General features: G+C 32.9%; 1 protein-coding gene across 2 annotated transcripts in view; it reads left to right on the top strand.

Moving 5' to 3' along the window:
* LOC108568055 (bromodomain-containing protein 4) overlaps positions 1 to 21,681 on the top strand; it is a 112,466-nt gene that overhangs the window by 17,384 nt on the left and 73,401 nt on the right. The window contains exon 3 of one of the 2 annotated variants that reach the window (XM_017928934.1): positions 12,189 to 12,236. The exons of the other annotated variant lie outside the window; for it this stretch is intronic. Within the exon in view, the coding sequence (XP_017784423.1) occupies positions 12,189 to 12,236 (48 nt within the window). The remainder of the gene's footprint in view (positions 1 to 12,188; positions 12,237 to 21,681) is intronic. 2 annotated transcript variants of the gene reach the window in all.

Below are 21,681 nucleotides of genomic sequence, written 5' to 3'. Positions count from 1 at the left end.
GAAGTGTTTTTATTGATTAAAATGGTTTCGGTTTTATAGCCTAAATCAAATATAACAAAAAACAGATTTGTATCTTCTGTCTCCAAGATCCTATGATTTTGAATTTTGATTATTTAGTGTCAATCTAATGAAAATTATATCTTCAGTCTCTAAGATTCTAGGATTTTAAATTTCATTCATTTAATTTTGTATTCTATTTATTTAATTTGTGTGTTCTATACAGTTTAAATTGATAGAATGATAACATAAAGCTCACAGTTTGTCTTTCCCAAATCTTTGTCGTAGAGATTTCTTGATGCGAACAAAGTGATATCTTAACTAAATCTACGACCACTTTATTCCGCGTGTTCAGATGCGAGCAACTGCATTAGTGTTGGATGCAAAAAAGTAAGTAAAAAGGAAAGAAAGAGTGAGGAACATCTCTCAGGGGCAATCGAAGAGAAGAGCCGGTCTTGTTACCACGCGACAGATGTTCATCGCGTGGTTTCTTAGCCTCGCATCCGGGGGATTTACTTTTCCCAGGTAGACGACAAATTCATCCAAAAAAAAAAAACATAATGAAGAAAACGTCGGGAGTAAAACATACCTCGCGATGGTAAAGATCAACCGGCACGCAGTTTAACGCAATTTGTTATGCAATTTGAATGAGTTATTATTACTAAATGGCAATCACATATTTTTAATTAAATAATAAGTCTACTTACAATCTAAATTGCGCAATTGCGTTTTTTATTATAAAGATTATTAAATTATTTATTAAAAAACAAGTATGTAATTATTGTATAATTTTCACATACAATCGAAGTGATTATCGTTGAGCTGTCGTGTAAACTTATAAAATGAAACCGATGATGATTGTATCGTTGCGTATGAATAAAAAAGCAATCGGGCTTTCGCGAGTTAACATTTAAATTTAATGTAATAATCTTGTTTGCTTTCACATTTTACTTAACCGTATTGTCTCGAAGACGTTCCATTGTATGATAAGTTTCTCCATTTGCATGGATTTCAACATTAATCACTTCGTCTCATGTTATTTCCCCGTGACGTAATTTGCTGCTTCAGTCTGGATCTTTTTTTTTTGAGTGCGTATGAATTACTTATTAGAGTGGAGCCTCACTTAACGAGCAACTCGTATAACGAGCATTTCGCTTAACGAGCAACATACATTGTTAGAAAAGTGACTCGCTTAACGAGCGACGTTTCGCATAACGAGTGACAAGGAGAAGAGAACTCCCGGATTGTGCGGTATTTTTGAATATGCATTGGAACTTCGCTTAACAAGCACCTCGTATAACGAGCAAAATAAATTGTAAGAAAAATGACTCTTAAAATGGAACGCATTATCGTATATTACATTAGTTTATATCGGAAAAATTGTTTTACTATACGAGCATAATCCGTTCCAATTTTTTTAAATTTTACTCGTATAGTGAAACAAGTTTCCCCATATAAACTAATGTAATACAGTAAAACCATCTTTTGAGCGGTAGATAGGGACCACATAAAAGAAAACGCACAAAAATAAAATCGCATAAAAAAAGACCGCACAAAAACAGGTTCTACTGTATACAATATTGATCGTTTTGCGAGATGCTCGTTAAGCGAGGTTCCACTGTACATTATATGAATAACTTTTTTTTTATTTATATTTTTTAATGAATTTTCTCTAGAAAATAAAAATTAATTCGAGTTTTGAATCATACTTATAAGTATAAAATAAATATTTTTTTTTAAGAAATTGCATATAATATCATAACTACAATGTGAAAATGTTATGGATTAAAAAAAAACTTGTATATAATAATCTCGGTTGTAATCTCGTCATATAAATTTCACTTTACGAATGAATTGTTTCAATCGCAATTAATTATCGAAGTGTAAGATCGGCATTGCGGTTTTTGCGGCTTTCGTTGGAAACTTCCGTGCCAGAAATAGAATAGAATTCCAAGAAAGGTGCATTTTATTCTGGAAAACCAATGAATATGAAGATTAAAATTATCAAATGGTCTCCATTATTGAAAATAACAATTTATAAGATTTTGTAGGAAAAGAAGTTAAAAAGTTAACATCAAATTTATTTCATTTATTTATTTATCAATAAAAAATACATCGTTTATGATAAATAACTTCTATTAGTTAGGTTTACTAACTATAGTACACTTTACTATAGCCCAGCGTTTTCTAAACTAAGTTAATAGGTGTTCCGTGTAAACCTAGAATTAAATATTTAGTTATCCTCAATTTTTAAAATGTTGTACATTATGTGTTATTGCCTACTCTATAAAATAGAGAAGGTGTTCCGTGAAAATTTCAGGATTTACGAAGTGTTTTGATGCAGGAAAAGTTTGGGAAACCCTGCTATAATGCGTGTATGAACTAATATGATGGATGAAATAATCTTTTTATTGTGCTAAAATCAAGATATGTTTTTATAAAATAATTCTCAGTCGACTTTACGTCACGGACAGGTAACGTCAAGTCACAGATTGTCAATGTTATGTCAGTTTTGTTATTTTTTAACACGTTCAGTGTCACCATCACCGGTGATGCTCATGGCACACAAGTAAATTTTTATTGCTCATGGTATTGAACGTGTTAAATTGTATTGTATTGATTTAATTTAAAGGTTGTAAATTTAATAGTGCTGCAATAAAACGAAGACGTTTAAGAACTAGAGAAAAGCAATATTAGAAATTGCTGTTTTAATAAATATTCTTTGCAACTTAGAGGAATGAAGGTACTTGTATCATCATAGTTAAATTTTGATGATTTATTTGTATGGAAGTAATGTAATCGATCGCAAGAATAAAGAAGTGCCAACATACAATACGTTATTGATGGCATTCGGATTAAAGATCGAGCATGCGAATGAAAGGAAAACAGCACGTGTCACGTGGAATTGAGTGTGCGTGCAGAATTATTATTCGTCCAATAGAATGAATCGCGCGATGAATAGGAAATAATTCGAGACGCAATTAGTGTGTATAAATAAATGGGCGCAAAAGTGCATTGAAAATGAGACAGGAGAAACGAGAACGAGAGAGCATTTTCGCAGAAGCAATAAAGTGGAGTGTTGCGAGCGCAAAAACAATTATCGAGAAAAATTCTAAATAAATCGTAGATTTATCAGTTTCTAAATATAGTTTGTGATGCAATAAAAGACCGAATTTCGGTGTCTCTTGTAGACTGGACAAACAAAAATTGGTAACTGATTGCGTTACGTTGGGATGTGGAAAACCGTTCCTCATCCATTCCGCCCTTGCGGCTGCAATCTCGTAAATACACGTTAGACAATGCCCGTTTCTATATAGATTCGGACTTTGGGTTTCCTGGTGAATCGGTTTTCACGGCGACCTGTTTGTTTTTTTTTTCCTTTTGGATCGGTGGTGGTGGCGACGTCTGGAGGGGACGAGGAGGGAACGGTGGCGCCCCGGCGTCGCGACGCCTCACATTTAATATTACTCATTACGGCCAGTGTGTTTAATGCGCTCTCTGCATTTCCGCATAAACTGAAGTATCAGCCATGCGTTACGTAATAACGAATGCAATGATTGCACCACCAACGTTGAAGTTTCGCAATTTCAAATGGACGAACTTTAAAATTACCTCTAAAGTCTTTGCCAAGTAACTTATACCAGTAGGAAGCACAAATACTTACGAAATAAGTCTTGTATATGATAATTTACGATATTTGATAATTAGTGAATAGTTTCATTTTAAAGTTTAAATTTAAAAAGTTAATAACTATTTAAATCCAAGTTTAGTTTGATGAAAGCAGAACTTTTACTATTATTATTATGAAGTTTTGCTATTAACTTTATAAATTTTAAAATAGTTTGGAAAATTTCATATTCAAATTAAAATTTGTAAAAACTATTGATACTTTAAAAAAAGACAAAAAAGTGAGTATATAAAAATGTAATAACTAATTGAAATTAACACATTGTTTCACATTGACAGTCAATTATATAGAAATGTTTGTAAAAATAGATACTTTTTAAATGTTTGTTCATACAATAGCTCTTAGTCACATTTTGATTCAGAAAGTTTGTTGACAAATTAATTTCAGCAATACCTCGCATAGTGCGGCTTCAATACGTCCAAAATAGATTATCAACAAAAATTGATACAATTTATTTTATACAGATAAGTCTCTCTTTGTGCAGAGTATCCGGGTTATTTCGGTTTTAATCTTTTAATCCTGTTGTTCCAGATTGAAATTAAAAAAACATATTTAATCAATTATAATATTCTTTCTACTAACGTTACTCTTTATTAATTAAGTTAGTTATTAAAATATGATAAAATATGTGTTTTTGCGAGGTATATCAAAATAAGTATCATTTTGTATAAGATTGTTATAATATATTATGATATATGTTTATTACACAGTGATAATAGTAATCTTAAAATATTGTTTATTAGGTTGCGGGTCTAAACGGTTACTGTGCCAAGGGCTTTAAAATGCGAGGAAGCTCCATTAAGTCAAGAGAGAAATCTGTGTTTACGCAAATCGAAGGAAGAAAGATAAGCCCTAATCTCATATTTATTGTCTGGATTTTTTTTTCATGTATGGTAGAAAGCCTTCTTCGTTTCTCTCTCTCAATTCTCTTGTGTGATTGCTTCCCCCTCGTCCATTCCGTTTTTCTCTTTCTTCGAGGAAACGAACTAGTCCAAGAAGGAAAAGAGAGAAATATACAGTGAGTTCCATTGTGTTAGGTAAGGTATCACCTGTCCCATTGTATCGGAGGACCACACCTGCCCCCTTCATCGGGTGCTGCCTCGAGGCTGTCTCTCTTATAGTTGGTTCTTATGGTCTCATTGAAAACCGTTTGGCACGCGCTCTCCGCCCTCGGGCCCCATCTCGTTTGATGGAGATTGATGGTACGAAAACGATACATAAACCATCGACGGAGGAGCGAGCGAGCAAAACCGACGTCGTCCAACAATATCGAATCGGAAAACCCAATAAACCGGAATCCATATTTTACCTTCCACTTCTTCCTCTGCCACCCTCGCTCACCCCTGAAAGCTGTTACTGGTTTATACATTTCACTCGCAACGCTCCATGAATAAAGCGATTACATTTGATGGCATTCAATAAACATACTTTTTACGGCCGCATAAGTGAGTCTATTCGGTTCACTTTTCAAATCAACTGATTTTCATCGCTTTATATTTTGCCCCATTATTCATTTCCATACACAAAACACACATATCCATTGTGTACAAGTTATAATTTGTAGAAATAGTTAAATTTTGCTATTTTTCACGATCGGAAACACGTTGCGTCAGTATAACAATCATCTGATTTTCATCGCTTTAAATTTTCCCATTATTCATTTCCCGACACACATGAAACATATATCTTTTCATATCTGTTCCATCTAAATTGTTTTATGTAAGTTTAAATTAAAAATTATTTGTAGAAATATTTTAATTTTGTTCAGTTGAAAGTGCATTTCTGAAAAGGCAATAATTATTAATAATTTCACCTGATTTCAAACAATAATAAGAATATGTTCATCTTCATAAATATTTATTCTATACATCAACAAGAAAATATGTTTCTAAGAAAATTTAATATATTTCAAAACTGAATATAATTAATTTAATTGGAAAAACTAAGTAATCTCATTTCAAAATGATATTTCATATTTTGGTATATCGTATAGTATTTCTTTTTAAAATCTATTCCTACGAACAATAAATAAATCTTATGGCTGTTGATATTTGTTTTGTTTTTGGTAAACTTTCCCAGTGGAAGTTTTATTATTTTCTTCTTTTTACACATTTCTTCGTTGGCTGTCGTCTTGTAGGTTAACGTCAGTAGTATATTGATACGCTGTTATTGTCATTGTTCTCATTTATGTGATGAACCATGCTTCAAGCTCCGAGTAAGCTCACAAAGGATCTTGTTTGGATGGAATCGAACCAGCGCTGGTTGTGAGAAAGGCGAAATGATAAATAAAAATATTTTAGTTCTTTAAAATATTTATTCTACAAATATTACTTGGCAAACAGATGTTGCTGTCATATGAAATTTTGTGCAAAACCAGTTACATGTGCATCTCGTTTTCTGATGTGTAGAAAGCGCGTTTATTTTAAACTGCTTTTTCTTGCAATTTACTGCCACTCATTTTAACTATTAATTGTCGATTTTCTCTTTGTAAGAGAGTGTATGTTATTTTCAATTATTCTAACTACAAGATTACAACAACAGTATTTGAAATCCCTGAAATTAAGCATTTACTTTTGTAATAAAAGAAATTGTACATAAAATTAGTCAACACATAACCATATATATATGGAAAATTTTCACATTTTCTTTTAATTTCTCAATTTTTTTTATAATAATAATGAGATTTTTTTTATTGAAAGCTATTGAATAACAAAACTAATTAAAAAAATCCAATTGATGTGAAAATATTGTTTTCTGAACTTTTATATAAAATGTAATTAATTTTATGAAATTAATTAACTTAACTTTCGACGACACAAAATTATAATTTAAGATATTCAATTGGTATTTGAATAGTATTTACAATGTTTTGTGTTAATAAAATATAATTATGTTTGCGCGCGTAAAATGTACGGACTTTGCGGCAAAGTCGTTAAATGTTAAATGTTTAAACGTACAAGAAAGAAAATGAAGCAAGGGAGACTCTCGAACGTAACGTAGCGTACCATACCGCAAACCATAATTGTCCGTATTTTATTGGTTAATTAATTTTGCGCCTTTTGCGAACGTTTCATCCGTTATTGTTTGTTACTATGAAAGTGGCAACACTCAATAAACAAGCGACCGGCGACATATCGTTCCATTGTTTACGGAAAGATTAATCTTGCTGCATTGCAGGTCCCCCTTCAGATCCTCCCCTCATATCTCTCTGGCCTTCCTCCTTTGCCCTCTCGCCACATTTACAAAGTGAAATTTAATGGAGACGAGCCAAAAAGCCGCACTCCCCAAATAAACCAATTCGACAATCCTGAATTCCTCCACTCCACTACTTTCCTTACTTTTTTTTATTCGTTTCCGTCCTCTTTTCAACGAGCTCTCCATATTATGGAGATATTAGCAAGGCTATTGTTTATTGCGTCGGATCATTATTATTTGGCGCCTCGACGGCCAGCGCTCAGCGTAGTCTTCCTTCGTGTGTGTATCGATCGTCCTGGAAAAGTCCTGCAGTCACCGCCGCTCCACGCGCCACAACAAACACGATTCACCGGCCAGGCCAAAAAGAAGATTGAGGTGATATATAAGGTACAATCCACGATGCGATTAGCCAATAAAAGAAATATAGAAGAAATGACGAGAAACGAAGTCGCGCATACATAATTAATATCGGTGGTGGCATGCCATCAAGTTCTCATGATGATTTATTCAGAATCTCTAAAGGCCGGACAAGGTCGAACCGTTCCAAGAGGCAATGTTCTGCGTCTTATTTTCATCTCAGCAAACAAATCAATGCTTTCATATTCGCAGTAACAATCTTTCATATTTACAAAATGTATATAATTTTTTTTGTTAATTAATTTACTATGATAACTTTTAATGGTTTTCCATGAAAATACTTCAAACAAACGAAGTATAAGTTATAAGAAAAAGTTGCTAATTGTATTAAAATAACCATTGAAACAAACAAATAACTTATAATAAGCAACTTTGATTTATTTTTTTCTTGAAATTAAATATAAAAATAACAATAATTTAAGAAACTTATTTATTATGCATTAAAGACTACAGTTTAACTATTTAAGCTTAAATTTATGATAATCTATAAATATTTAAATTTCACCTAAATTAGTGACTCAATAGTTTGTACTTACTTCATAGTTTTAACAAACTTTGTTTTATTATTAATATTAGATTATAGATTTTGTTTTATAAATATACTTGAATTTGAGTTCGAGGAAGTTACCAATTCGTAAAATTCTCATCATTTTGTGGGCTCTTTTATGATCTTCGGCGCTTTAGAGAAACAATTTCTCTTGACTGCATCAAATTATGCAAACCGTACGTAGCAGAGAACGTCGGGTAGACGTTGGCCGCAGAATGTTCGTTCGTTCGTCGATCTTTGTGTTAGAGTTAATTATTATTTGGGAGGGTGAAAGCGGGAAGAGTTTAAAACGTATAACACGGATTAAAACGGTGCGGAGCTTCCAGGACGTGCCTTATCGGCAGGACGAAGCTCGGATCTCTTGCGGCTTACACAATCAAAACCCGAAAGCCCCTTGATGAACGAAGGGTTGAAATAATGCAAATTGCGAAAGTTGAATTTATGTGCACCTTTTTATTACTGGTCGAGCTAACAAAGAGCCTCGAAACTAACAAAAAAAAAAAACACAGAATCAATTTCAGCACATATAAATTATCGACTGATTTATTAGCTGAAGACACATTAACCTTAAGGATACCACTAAATAGTGGTTGAAGTAATATAACTTGAACGTCAGCTAAACTCATTATATACGATTCAATGCATTACCATAAACTAAGGATGTTTATGGTGAAAAACTGATTTTCTGCGCAATAACATTATAATTGTTGATGTTTTTTGTGATCACCGTAAAATTCCTTGTTTACGAGCTCTTTTCTGTCCTCGACACGGTGGAATCGGTTGCATAACGCGGATATAAACAGCCCTCTAATGAGAACCGTCCTGTGGGGAAAAGGGTAGCAACCGGATGCGAGGAGTCCGCCGACCGGAAACACAACAGATGCACAACAACCCTACATTTAAAATATATAGAGAGAGAAAACATGTATGAAAGCAGATGCAAGATTTTCTATTACTATTTGGTAGACCTTCGTGCGGTAATTGATGGTCTCAGCCATATCAATTATCTCGAATTCTTTTAAGTCTATAGATTATTATTATTATTATTGTGGATGATAGACTTATATTTTATATTGAATTAACTACATAAGAAAATTTAATTTCCATTTGTAGAAATGTTTAATAACTTTCCTTTGCTTAATATTAAGCAATCATTAGACGTTCTTTATCAAAACTTTGTATATAATTTTAGAATTATTGCTTTATAAAAATACCCAACTAATATAAAAAAATTATACAATACTATTTTGGTTTTCACAATTTTTTACATTTATAATCGTTAGTATTTTTGATAGTTTCAACTTTTAAATCTTTATTTGTTTGACAAAACTTTGTATACACTTCAAAATTAATTAACTGAATAATTAATTGAATGTTTATTTTAGATAATATTAAATTTGTATATAATTTTGATATATACCCATTTCATCCACCATAATTGCACCTATTTCTAATATGAATACACTTATCTTCTTGCTCAAAACCAATTTATTATTGTTTATTAGTTGTATTTATTCTCAAAGGTTTTTTTTGCAAAAAATGATTATAAAAATCATTAATTTCTTAATTAAATTATAGTTACTTCAAAGTTAATTTAATCTTATATAACGATATACATTAATCAAATATTGTTTTAGATTATTCTTATTTATTTAATCAAAAAATCTTAATGTTGTAATTAAAAACTATCTAAGAATGAAAATGTTTTGACCACTGGATCAATATCTTATTTATGCTATTCATACTAATTAATTATTTTCAAATTACAAAGTTAGCAAAGATTTATTTACCAAGTTACATAGTTATACTAATATTGTATTTTATTAAACTTGTTTTTTGATTCAAATCTCTTATTGAGTCCGCTGTTTTTGCGTTCTGACTCGAGTCAGGTAGAAGACGTTCCCGGTTTACGTAATTGCTTGTCGCGGGCTGCCAAATCGACTGTGAACGCATTTATTGTTACTTGAAATGCACATGTAGCAAGCAGCGCGACTGGATGAGGTGAGGTTTAGAGATGTTTATCAAGCAGTTGGTTTATCTCCGACGGGAATTGCCGGCTTGATGCAGTTGCGAGAAAGACGACGGATATCGATCCGTCCATTCTCTCCCGAGTATGTGCGAGAGGTGTATACACGTAAGTGCATATCGTTCGTTACGTAATTGAGTGTCTGAATTTCAATTGGCCTTGCATTACAATCGCAAGTAGGCGTTAGTACATGAGTTCTCTTATCAATAATAAAATTAATGTTGAAAACGCGATGACGAATCGTGTTTTTTTCCACCTCGATCGATGCGAACGCATTTTATTTAATTTTATTTTTCAAATCAGTCAGTAGCGCAAGCCCTTCAATTTCGGCGCTAATACGTTCCATTAAAATCGCATGAAATAAACATGAAAATGAAATGTTTTGCTTTTCGGGCCAAAATCATGGCTTCGTTAGCGCACCGCAAACTTACGGCGATAATTACGCAGCATCATTAAAACACAGTTTGTAAATTTCACCTCGCAAATGTCGCATGTTTTGATGCAATTTGAGTGCGCCGAACTATATTTCATCGTAGTTTTACTCAATTCAAATCTTGTTGGTTTTGGTTATTATACTAAACTTTAATTGAAGATAAAAAACATTCAATAATAGTAATAAAACAAAAAGTTAACTTTTGCAAATGGCTATTGACCTTAGGTCTTTTTGTCCTATTTGAGTTGTAAGTAACACAAATTATGTCATTAGTTCATATAATTAGCTGATAAATGTAATTATTTTATTTTAGTAGCAAAATCTGTATTTGTTAACAAATCCGGACGAAAATAAATCAACATATTTACATGTAGTCACGAAGTATTATTGACTCATATGAACTGAAAACTGACGTTGTTTTCCCCTACACACTAAAACGCAAAATTACATTTACCTTTTTTTATTGCCACGTTCGTAAAACTCGGAAAGTTCTTTCCCTTCATAAACAATTCAATCCCATTCACTTGCAACTCTTTCGGATTTCCTTCGTGCGGTCTTATACTCGCATAAAACTCGAACGAAACGATGATTTTTCTCGTATGCATTTCCGTCACAAATTATCTGATATACTCACTTTCCAAAAAAAAAAACTTTCTTCTCACTTTTCATAACTTCATATATAAATCAACGCTTACTTTGTTCAATATATTTTTTTTACTAACAAAAAGATGAATTATTTGTATTATTTTACAGTAAAATTAAGTGAAAAAAATAACTTGTGTATTAAATTAAGTAAATCCATAATTTTATTAATTTTGTTATTTTGAGCAATATTTCTATTACTTTTTATGTATAATAACTTTGAAATTTATATAAATACAGAAAATAGATGTATAATTTTCAAATAATTCCATTCCAATTATTCAATTTAATTGAAAACGTTTGTTTTTACATATACTTTTCTATTGAAAAGAAGAAATGTAAGAAATATTTTTCGTGTTGTCTAAAAGTTTCTATTGAAACATTAACTTAGTAAATATATCATGAAAATATTGTATCAAATATGATATTTTATTTATTTTTTATTTGATATTTTGGTGTATGTTATTACGTAAACGATTCGATTGAAAAATCACCCTCAATTTTCATTTTCTCCCCAAAATTTTTGCGACCGAAAACCAATTTCGAATTAATAAACGTTCATCCCCTGTATCGGATTGCGAAAAAAAATATATATCCGCGTAATGGTTTTGCGCAACAACGGCGGCAGCGCAAAAAAATTCACAGCCAACCCCGGACGTAATTCGATGCGATCCGAAGGGATGCTTTTTAAATGTTGTTTAAACGGTTTCGAATTTCGGCAGATTTCAAATCGATGATTTACTTTGCATATATGATTCAATTTTTAAAATTTTAATTCGTAAATTTGTAATGTTGAAAGAAATGTTTGTAAAATCCGGTCGAGTGTTAAAGAAGAAATATGCTGAGATAACCAGTTCTGATAAATATTCATATGAAAGTGGATAATTGGCACAGAAAACGTTTCTTCAATCGAACTGTTGATGCTTCGTGCGTTTCATTGCATGACTGTACAACGTAATTTAGGTATTATAGTAATATCACCAAATCGACAATTGCTCAACCGATAAGAAGCGAAACACGAGAAATGCGTAACTCGAGAATAATAAAATCTAAAGTTTTGCGATTAGAACTACGAGAATTATGCATTTACATAAAGCAAGCTGGAAATAAACATCTATATTACAACTAACACGTATTTATTAATTTATAAATTAATGTTTAGTTAAGATATTTATTGATTTATTGTCATTCTTTCAAATTATTGTAATGCTTTTACTAATACAAAATGTTTCTTTGTTTGCAGGTAATAATTTCTTCCATTCAACACGTCTGTGCAACATACATAATGGCAGTAAGTCTTTTGTAAATTAGCGATACGGTTAATGTTATCATTCGATCCCCATAAGCGAATTGTTGTTGTTAATTGAATAAAACCCGGGATTGTCGATGGCATCAAAGTTCGTTTGTGTGCGCGATAGTCGCCGGTTGGAAAGTAGTTGTTTGTTGTCGGTTGTTCGTTCCTTTTGATGTGTCGTCGTCGTCGGATTCCGTTTGTTGCTTTGATATTGATGCAGTCGATGCAATGAATATTCGACTATTAATCAACATCACCGACGTCGGTGCTCCTTATTATTGATGCATGTGCGCCTCGCCGCGCCGATCGATATCGCAAAATGTCGCCCGTAGGTGATTAACGTCCGTTATTTGCTAATTGAACGGAGTTGATGACTTCTTTGAAACTTTGTCTCATCGCAGTTGTACTTTGTTTTAAGTTCAAATATCCTGTTTTTTACAGTATAGTTGCATCATAATGTAATATTCAATTTTCCGCTAATAACTGCTAAAAAAAACACAAAAATATTAAAAAATTAACAGAATTTTATTTTTTAAATTTCTTTTCAAATAGCTAAAATTTAAAAAATTGATGAACTTGTGTTAAAGAAATTTTAAGGTTTAAAAAATGATATAGGTTTGTATTTGTTTATAGAGTGGAGCTGCGCCCACTGAGCCATGCGCAACTCGATAAATCACATTTGATCTTAAGTATATATTGGTACGCTACCGAAAGAGGTTTAACGGTCATTTAGATACGCTCAAATATGATTAATAAATCATAATGCTTCGTAACTGGAAAAGCGGTTTCATATACAATTTCAAGTTGTACGAATTGTAATGCATCGAATATTGAATTATTGTCTATTCTGAAATATTGAATGTCATAAAAGAAGCGTTGCTATTTTGTTTTGCTGCCATTTGTTTTTTGAACAGAGCCGTCCTAAGATATTTTGCGACCGTGCGTTACTTATGAAGAGAGAGGAAGTCAAATTTTTGCCCCAAAAGGGCCAGTCTTTTGGGACAGCTAAAGCCCATTTGAAATGGCCCTAGGTGTGGATCATCCAAAGTGATCTTGGGATATTTGATGGTTTGACGCTCATATTATTATGAAGAAAAGAATTTATATTTATTTTGACATGTTAGGATGTTAAACAATGTGTATAAAAGAAACGTTGCCATTTTGTTTTGCCGCCATTTATTTTCTATTGAAGTTTTTTCTTTGTATTTGAAATCTATCCAATTAAATTTTTAGCAAATCCGCTTTAATCTTGTCACGCCGTTGTCGAGAAGGCTGTTGAAGTTATATCAGTTTTTATTCAACTGCAATGCAAATGAACAATTAAAAATGAAAAGAGAATTGATTTTAAAGGTAGAATTATGCGTATTTTTTTTATGTCGTATAATTTTATTCACAATCTGTTCATCAATGTGAACATTGAGTAAATTTCGCTGTTGACATTAGGTAGGTAATCTTTCCCGGTGGATAATTATCATTATGATGATTTTTAATTTGTTGGTTGGCTGTCGTCTTAATACTGTTATTGTTCATCAACTTGGCTGAAGGTCCATATGCTTTACCTCATTCATTTCACTGTCCATCTGTGATGAACGATAGCCCTATTGCTGCAAGTACCGAAAGGGCTCACAAAGGGCCTGGCTTGACCAAGATTCGTAAATGTTTGAATTATGACAAATACATTTTTTTGGGTGGTATGAAGGCTATTCATAATCATTTTTTAACGAAACACTTGTATATAATTTTTGTTTATTTATATCGATAATTCACTGTAATATTCAAATGTCTTTCTTGTTATATTATTTTAATGTCTTCTTTTGGTTGGTTTCAAATCATGTTTACATGTTTAAAATTGCGATGCTAATCAAGTTGGTATAAAGATTTTTTTAATTACATGTGCATCGCATTTCTTAGCTTCTGCGGTTATTTCCGTCTTGTCCTCGTACCTTTCTTCGCGACGTTATTTTAGACCTCTGCATTTAGCTGCAGCTATTTTCTATCTAGGTAACATTTTATATCTTTCACCTTCGGATTTTGATCGCTTTCTTGTTATTTGCGTACGTACGTCGGTGTGAACTTTGAAATGCTTTTGAGGAAGTGATAGTTCAAGTGTATATCTCATTGGTGTGAGTCCAGACGATGAAGCAGGGTGCGATAGACGAAGAAGTAAAAGAGAGAGAGAAAAAAAAAACGAAATTGGGGAGGTTGTTGAATAGACATCGTTTTCGGTGTCGTTGCGCCGCCCCCGGAGTTCGGTGACGTCGTCTGCCCCCGGTCGAAATACGTTGGAAGTTGTGGGTGTCTGGAATGTGGAGGGTGAGTGACGATGATGAACATCAGCAAAAGCGTGGGTGTTTTTTGCATCGACCAACCGAACCAAAGCAAACCAAGGCTTCAATCCGCATATACTTCTGGATGCAAGGATGAAGGCTGACGTCAGTATACAATAATGGCACGGCTCGCTCCTCCCCGTCGACCGGTTGCTTTCGGTCGCTCTCTTCTGATGATGAAGGGAAGATCATACGGCAACAACGACGACGACAACGACAAAAAGAAAACTGGTTCTCCGGACATTAGCTGGCAATTTATAAAATGTGTAGCGCCGCGTCGGACGCGTTTATATACTTTCTGTGTGCGTACGTGATGGATTTATTAGGAGGTAACTCGAGAAGATATTTACAAGGTTTCTACTCCTTTTTTTGCTCTCTCTCCGCTATCCTTGCTCCGGTTCTCTTCTTCTGGCCACGACTGCAGATCGAAGCCTTCCAATAAATTCACCTCCGCCGTGCGTTTTATTCGATGCCGACACCGAATTAAATCGACACCGATTCCTCTTTTTGTGCGAACAACCACTCTTAATGATCCGACAATTCCAACATAAACCGAAACATTTCGTTTTTAATTGTACAGTTTATTACAAACAAAATCTCTCATCAATCCAAAATTAGTCTAAATTTTATTGATATTATAAACATTTTGTAATCCCATTTTTTTAAGTAATTACTATTCTCTTTATCTGTAATCGAATTCTAAAAGTACATTACTTTAACAGTTATTATTGCCTTGCTTTCAGAAAACTCAACAGAGTTATGTAGTACAATGCAATTACCATCAAATATTTTAATTCTAAATCTCATATTTGAGGATTATTTCTAAGTGAATCCAATCAATAATCGACTTGTTTTGTGAATGTTGAGATCTTTAAGATTTACAAAACAGGTAAGTTTTTTTCTATTACGAAGTCAATTCACCAATAGTACTAATCTTCCATACACACATTTTATTATTGAAATGAAATATAACTTTGGCTTAGTACAGAATCAATTAAATATCATAGATAAAATGTTAATTGTATTGATTTATGTGTCATAAGACCAAGTACTTCCTTGAGGTAAATAATTTATATATGTACAAAGTACCAAATTTTTGGTACTAGTTTGTTTTATTCAGAAATTTTCTAAAAATTAATTTATTTCTGAAGAAACAAGTCTTCAATTTTATCAAAATACTTATCTCATGATTAGTGATTATCAAAATTATCAAACTTATTTGCTACTAATAACAAACTTATTTTCTCTAAAGATACATTAATTGCATTCGCAACGTCCTTTGGCAAACGGCGGTCGTCTTTCGCGATGATTGCTTCTATTTTCGTTGCTGCTGGACAGATTAATTACGTGTAATGCGCACGCCAGGCAGGCATCATTAATTTAATGACTTAATATACAAGTGCGTAATATAATATATAATTTCGTTTCGAGCAGTCATTTTTTTTGTGCATAGCCCGTACATTCATAAACACGCTTTATAATTCCTTAATTAATCCTTTGGGAATTTCCATTCAGCAAGAAGCTTTATGTATAGCTGTAGTAGTTCGCGACGTAATTGGGATATTGTATTTCCAACTGTGCGCTATTCTATTATTGTTATTATTTTGTAATTGGATTTTCGTTCGCAATGTTAAATGAAATGTAAAAGTATTCTTGTTTTATTTAATTATTTTTTATTCATAGTGAATATTCTTCAATACTAGAATGTATTGCTGTATTCACGCTAGGCATAAATATCTGTCATGTAAACCAACTGCTATTAGTTAATATTAGACATCACATGACACTGAAACTAAACTGGTAGCTGCAATTAGTTTGTATCTTTACTAACATAAATAAATTTATGTCAACATATTTATTATTTTATACCCGCATATTTTTAAATATATATATCTTGTATGAATGCAATAATGTATTAATATCCAATTTAAAACTTTTCACTAAACTATAATCAAAAAAAACTTATGATAATATATGATAATATTGGGTGAAATAAAAAGTTCTGAGCATTTGTCCCATACATCGAGCTTCTTCTTGAGACCAGCGTTATGCAAATGGTTCCAAACGGTTTTCTGGCTAATCTTCAGTTCCTGGGCAATGGAATAAGTGCTCGCATGGCGGTCCGACTCGACAATTTCCATGATTTTATCAACATTTTTGACGATTGGCCTACCAGAGTGTGTTTCATCTTCGACATCAATATTACTAGAACGGAAGCGATTAAACCAATGCTTTGCTGTTGCATTCGATACTGTATTGGGTCCATAAACAACACATTCTTTTGGCCGATTACTCCGCTTTTCCCTTGATCGTAGTGGTACTGAAAAATCTATCGAATTTCCTTTTTTTTACCTCCTTTTTGAACGCTCTAACACACAACTGGATTCACTAAACATAAAACTGCCAAAGAAGTTTTTTTAAAGCGTCATGTCGCCTTTAAGTCGCAGTATAGAATGACAAGATGCAACGTATACATCGTAAGCCATCTAATGAAAAACGCTCAAAACTTTTTACTTCATCCAATATAATTCAAGAAATATTTCTTTTATTTCTTGGAGTAATTGCAAATTGTTTTTATATGCTATTATTTATGTATATCTTTAAGTATCATTTACCTATTGTTTTGATAATAGATAATTCTATTTCTGCATTGTCTTGAATTAAATCATTTTTGGAATTACTTTAAATGTAAACAAATTGTGTTTTTACTGGAAATTTTCAAGTAGATGAGAAGGAATAATTATTGAATTTGGCGTTTTTTCCTGTGTTCATGATTTAATCGTAAATGTAGAGAACGTTGTAGAAATGAAGAAAAAAATTAAAGGTGTACCAGTATAAATAATAATGATCAAGGTGCCGTTTGCTGATGAGAGTGAGCCGGTCCGAGAAATGAGAGGCAAGCGAATCCCGACGCGGCGAATAATTCAGTTGCTTCTGATTTATCTTCAGCGTTAAGAATGAAGATTTAATCTTCTTGTTGAACGCGGATCGCGGTAATTTGCAGCGGACGAAATGAAAAGGCAAATAAAACAAAATGAAAGAAAAGAGAGCAAGTACGAGAAAAAAAAACGAAGAAGGTAAAAGAAGCGTTGCGATACCATCCGTTTCAATCGAGAGCCGTAGCCCTCAATTTTTCATCCGCGTTTAATTAACAATTTAAATGTTCCCGCCTCTCCGCTCGCGCCGACCGGAAATGATTAAATTTATTATTATGTATTACGCAGAGTGAGTGTATGTGTGTGTTTAATGTAAATAATTCTCGAGTGCGGTACGTGCATTCCATTGCAAATTCGAGCCGGGCAATCGAAGCCTCGGCCTAACGGAGACCTCATTTCCGCTATATTTATTACAAATATTATACACTCGACGATGCTTAATGCTCGACGATGCGAGACTTTCAATAGCCAACAAAGAAAATCGATTAAAATATCGCGTCCTTAATTCTGGAACCTCCACAGTTAATACCTATGTTTCATACCAAATGATTGCAATGCTTTTTGGATTTACTATGTTTTCACTTTGATTCTCCATCGTCTTTGTTTCCAATTTCAATTATTTTTGTCACAATTCCATTAACTTCTTGACATACGACCATTCGCATTTAAGACATAAATAATTAAATACATTCTTAATTATATACTTATATATTTAACAATTAAAAATCAGAAATAAAATCTATTATATTTTTTTAAATTCGATTCACGAATATTTCGATTTACGCAAGTTGAAAAATGTGTACATAAATGTAATATATGAATTTGTGGCAATACCAAAAAGTATCCGTTATTGCAATGTATTATTTCCAAGGTAACTCAACTTTATCATAATTTGTTCTAAATAAAATTGTCTTCGAAATCATAAATTTTATTTTTTTTGATTCATTACAATGTATTATTTGTCATGAAATATTTCTATTATATACGAAAACAACTAATTCAAGGCTATATTTCAAAGATTAATCTATTTTTTCTAAATGATTATACACTGCTTTTGGATGATGGTGCTTTATTTCTGCGTAAGGTTGCGTTCGTATTAACCGAGCCCATTACAGGAACCCTCGGTTTTACGGCCGCAAATTTTCGGATAATTGACGCTCTTCATTATATTTATTAGGTGGCCATTAAACCGAAAAACACGAGATTAATAAAATACGTGCAGCCGGGGGCTGGTGTCATTCGCTTTGCATGGTTTTCTTTTTTCGTTGCTCCTTTAACGACAAATATTAAACGGGAGCCTCGTATTTCTTTCGGTTAAACGAAAGCCGTAAAAGTGGCCGAACAAATCCCGGAATGAGCGATTATTAAATAAACGTCAATTAGTGAAATCACTCGTGAAATACGGCCGTTCCAAACGGAACTTTGTTTCTCCACTCGTGCCTCTCTTGTTTATTTGGTTGTTGACTGGTGTGTGTGTATGTTGTTAGGGGTTACACTTAAGTGGGCGGCCGAGAATGAGGCGTAAACGGGCCTAGAAGTGCAGTTAGTCACACTCCAAGTCACGTCTGAAGATCGAAAACAGAAATAAAGAGAACGAACGTGGACTGAGATGATCCTCTATTATTATTATTTTTTAAACTGTTATACAATGCGGAAAACATTAATAATACTATAACTATATACAATATTTCAAATTATGAATTTCGATTTTTAGATTTTGCCAATGCAATTAAAAAAAAGTTGCTTACACACTATGCATGTCAATAAATGTTCAATATTCAAGTTTAGTTTTAGTGTCATCAGATTTCATGTTAAGTTTGTACCAAAATACTGCCATTGATAAGAATTTTCGATTATCTATAAAATACAATTAATATTACTGATAACGTAAATTCTCAATATGTATGCTGAACGCATGTCATCCCAATAAATTGATATAGATTATTTCAATGTTTTTTCTTTTATATATTTTCCAAACTTAACATGATACGTTTCCAGTATTAATAGAAGTTTACAAGTTTTCTTAATCACATATCTTTAGTTAGCTAGTATTTAGTTATAACAACATGATTTTTGATCAAAAAGATGTTTCTTCTTAAACCTTTGACTCAATCTAAAAACTACAAATCAAATAGCATTTTTTTTTGATAAACTTGGAAATAGTGATCTTAAAAACTATACTTATATGACTGAACTTTCGTTTCATTCAATTCAACTGAGATTGTTTAGTATCTGGAAACTACATATTCAATATATGGATTTGGTAAATTATAGCAAAGATAATATTTCATAGGATTGAGTATTTTGATCGCATCGGGAAACAAATTGTGTGTTTTTTGTATTGAATTTGCAAAACTTGATTCAGTTGATGTTTCCTCTGGAAACCGTAAAAGAAAAAGCCCAGTTAGTTGTTTCCGTCCTTACTGTTATGGGAAAATGAACGATTAGATCGGTCCAGGAGAGAAACTGGAATTGCGAGAAGCAGAAACGTGACGAGGTTCTGTAAAAATATCGATCCTCTTCGTTCACTTTTCGTTTCGTCGCTGCAATTCTGCAGTTATCCGAATGACAAAAAAAAATAGTATATGTATGTTTGAATGGAAGCTGTGCGCGCTGTGTTTCGAACGATTGTCGGCGTTTCCGTTTCCGGTCGCCGGTTCTTCACGGGTTGAGAGGTTCGGATTGGCGCGCGCTCCGCAGACCCGAGATTAGATAATACCGCTTGTTAGATGCGAGCCACAGTTTGTTTTACCGGCTCGAGGCTCCCGCTCTGCCGCCTATTATTAGTAGTAGTATTACTGGTACTAACTACCACTATTGCTATCACCACTTCTGGTACTGCTGCTGCTAATCCTGCAGTATGTATTTGATGTATGCGCAGCCCGATGCACACGAAGAGCAGACGTGTCGACGCCGTGTAATTAAATTAACCATCCGATTGACCCAATTGATTCGAGACCGCCCATTGTCCCTCCTTCTGCTGTGCGATGACCATCAATCGACCAACCAATCATCATCCCTATGATTAGATTTGCCACTACTCTAACTACAATTCCAAAATCTTGCATTAGGATCAAACCTACATAAATAAGCAACATATTTTCACGATTTCAAGTGAGAAGATCGATCGCGAGACTCTTTTCATTTCTGGGGAAAGTGGTCCAAAGCGAACTTTCTTCTCCCGTTCCGTTTAGGATCGAAAGCGGCGACGGCAAGATAAGATTAAAGCAAACACAATCTGTGTCGATTTGGAGAGGGAAAAACAAACGTTTATCTTGATCCAAAATCAAAACAAATTGCATCGAAATTACTGTAATCATCTTCCTCAACATTCAATATATTACTGTTAAGTATGATATATCTTATATTTGGCATCAAATTACAGCTATAAAAGCTTTCACATCTTCCACCCACCGATGTTATAACCGGGAGTAGCTTCTCACCACCTGCGTCATCCGCCTTATCGAAACGCAAACATATTAGTCAGAGGTATGACTGTGCCCGATTTTGGGATTAAATTTAGCGATGCAGAATGATGACGACGCCTTCCTGCCCTTTCCTCCAAGTTAATAATTTAGTGCAGACTGTAAATCACGCATTGCCGGACTTCGGACGCGCAGGAATGCATTTATCAACGTATCCATTCTAAATGAATAATCGCTTTTTTCGTTGAGAGATATAAATCCATCGATTTTTATTTCATCACAAATATAATAAATTTCATTTAAACTTTTCTGTATTAAATATTTCTTTTAATAAGTTGGATTTAAACTTTTAAAGCAATAATATGGATTTAGGTTGCATTTTGTTAACTAAATATGTATTGTTGATATTCAGTTGTACACAAAACATTGTATTTCGTGACATACATGTGTTCGCGTTGTATGTAGTCAATATTTATGCCCAGCGTTGCATATAACGTAATTTGCCAATTGATTTTAATGATATCCCTACAAATTAATATCATTTAATGAAACAATGCTATGTAGCTACGAGTATAATTTTACATAAACGGTTACGAAAAAATATTTTTTTTATTTATTATAACAATAAAATTACATAAATAATTACAGATAAAAATGTATGAATCAAAATAAGCTCATGATTCATTGAAATATATAACAATAATGTAAATAATATGTATAATAGAAAATAGCGTAAAATTGGTTCTGATATGTT

Source organism: Nicrophorus vespilloides, unplaced genomic scaffold, assembly GCF_001412225.1.
Source record: "Nicrophorus vespilloides isolate i.1.1-1 unplaced genomic scaffold, Nicve_v1.0, whole genome shotgun sequence".
Lineage (NCBI taxonomy): Eukaryota > Metazoa > Arthropoda > Insecta > Coleoptera > Silphidae > Nicrophorus > Nicrophorus vespilloides.
The sequence above is the reverse complement of the archived record's forward strand: the minus strand, read 5'-3'. Positions and strand labels throughout refer to the sequence as shown.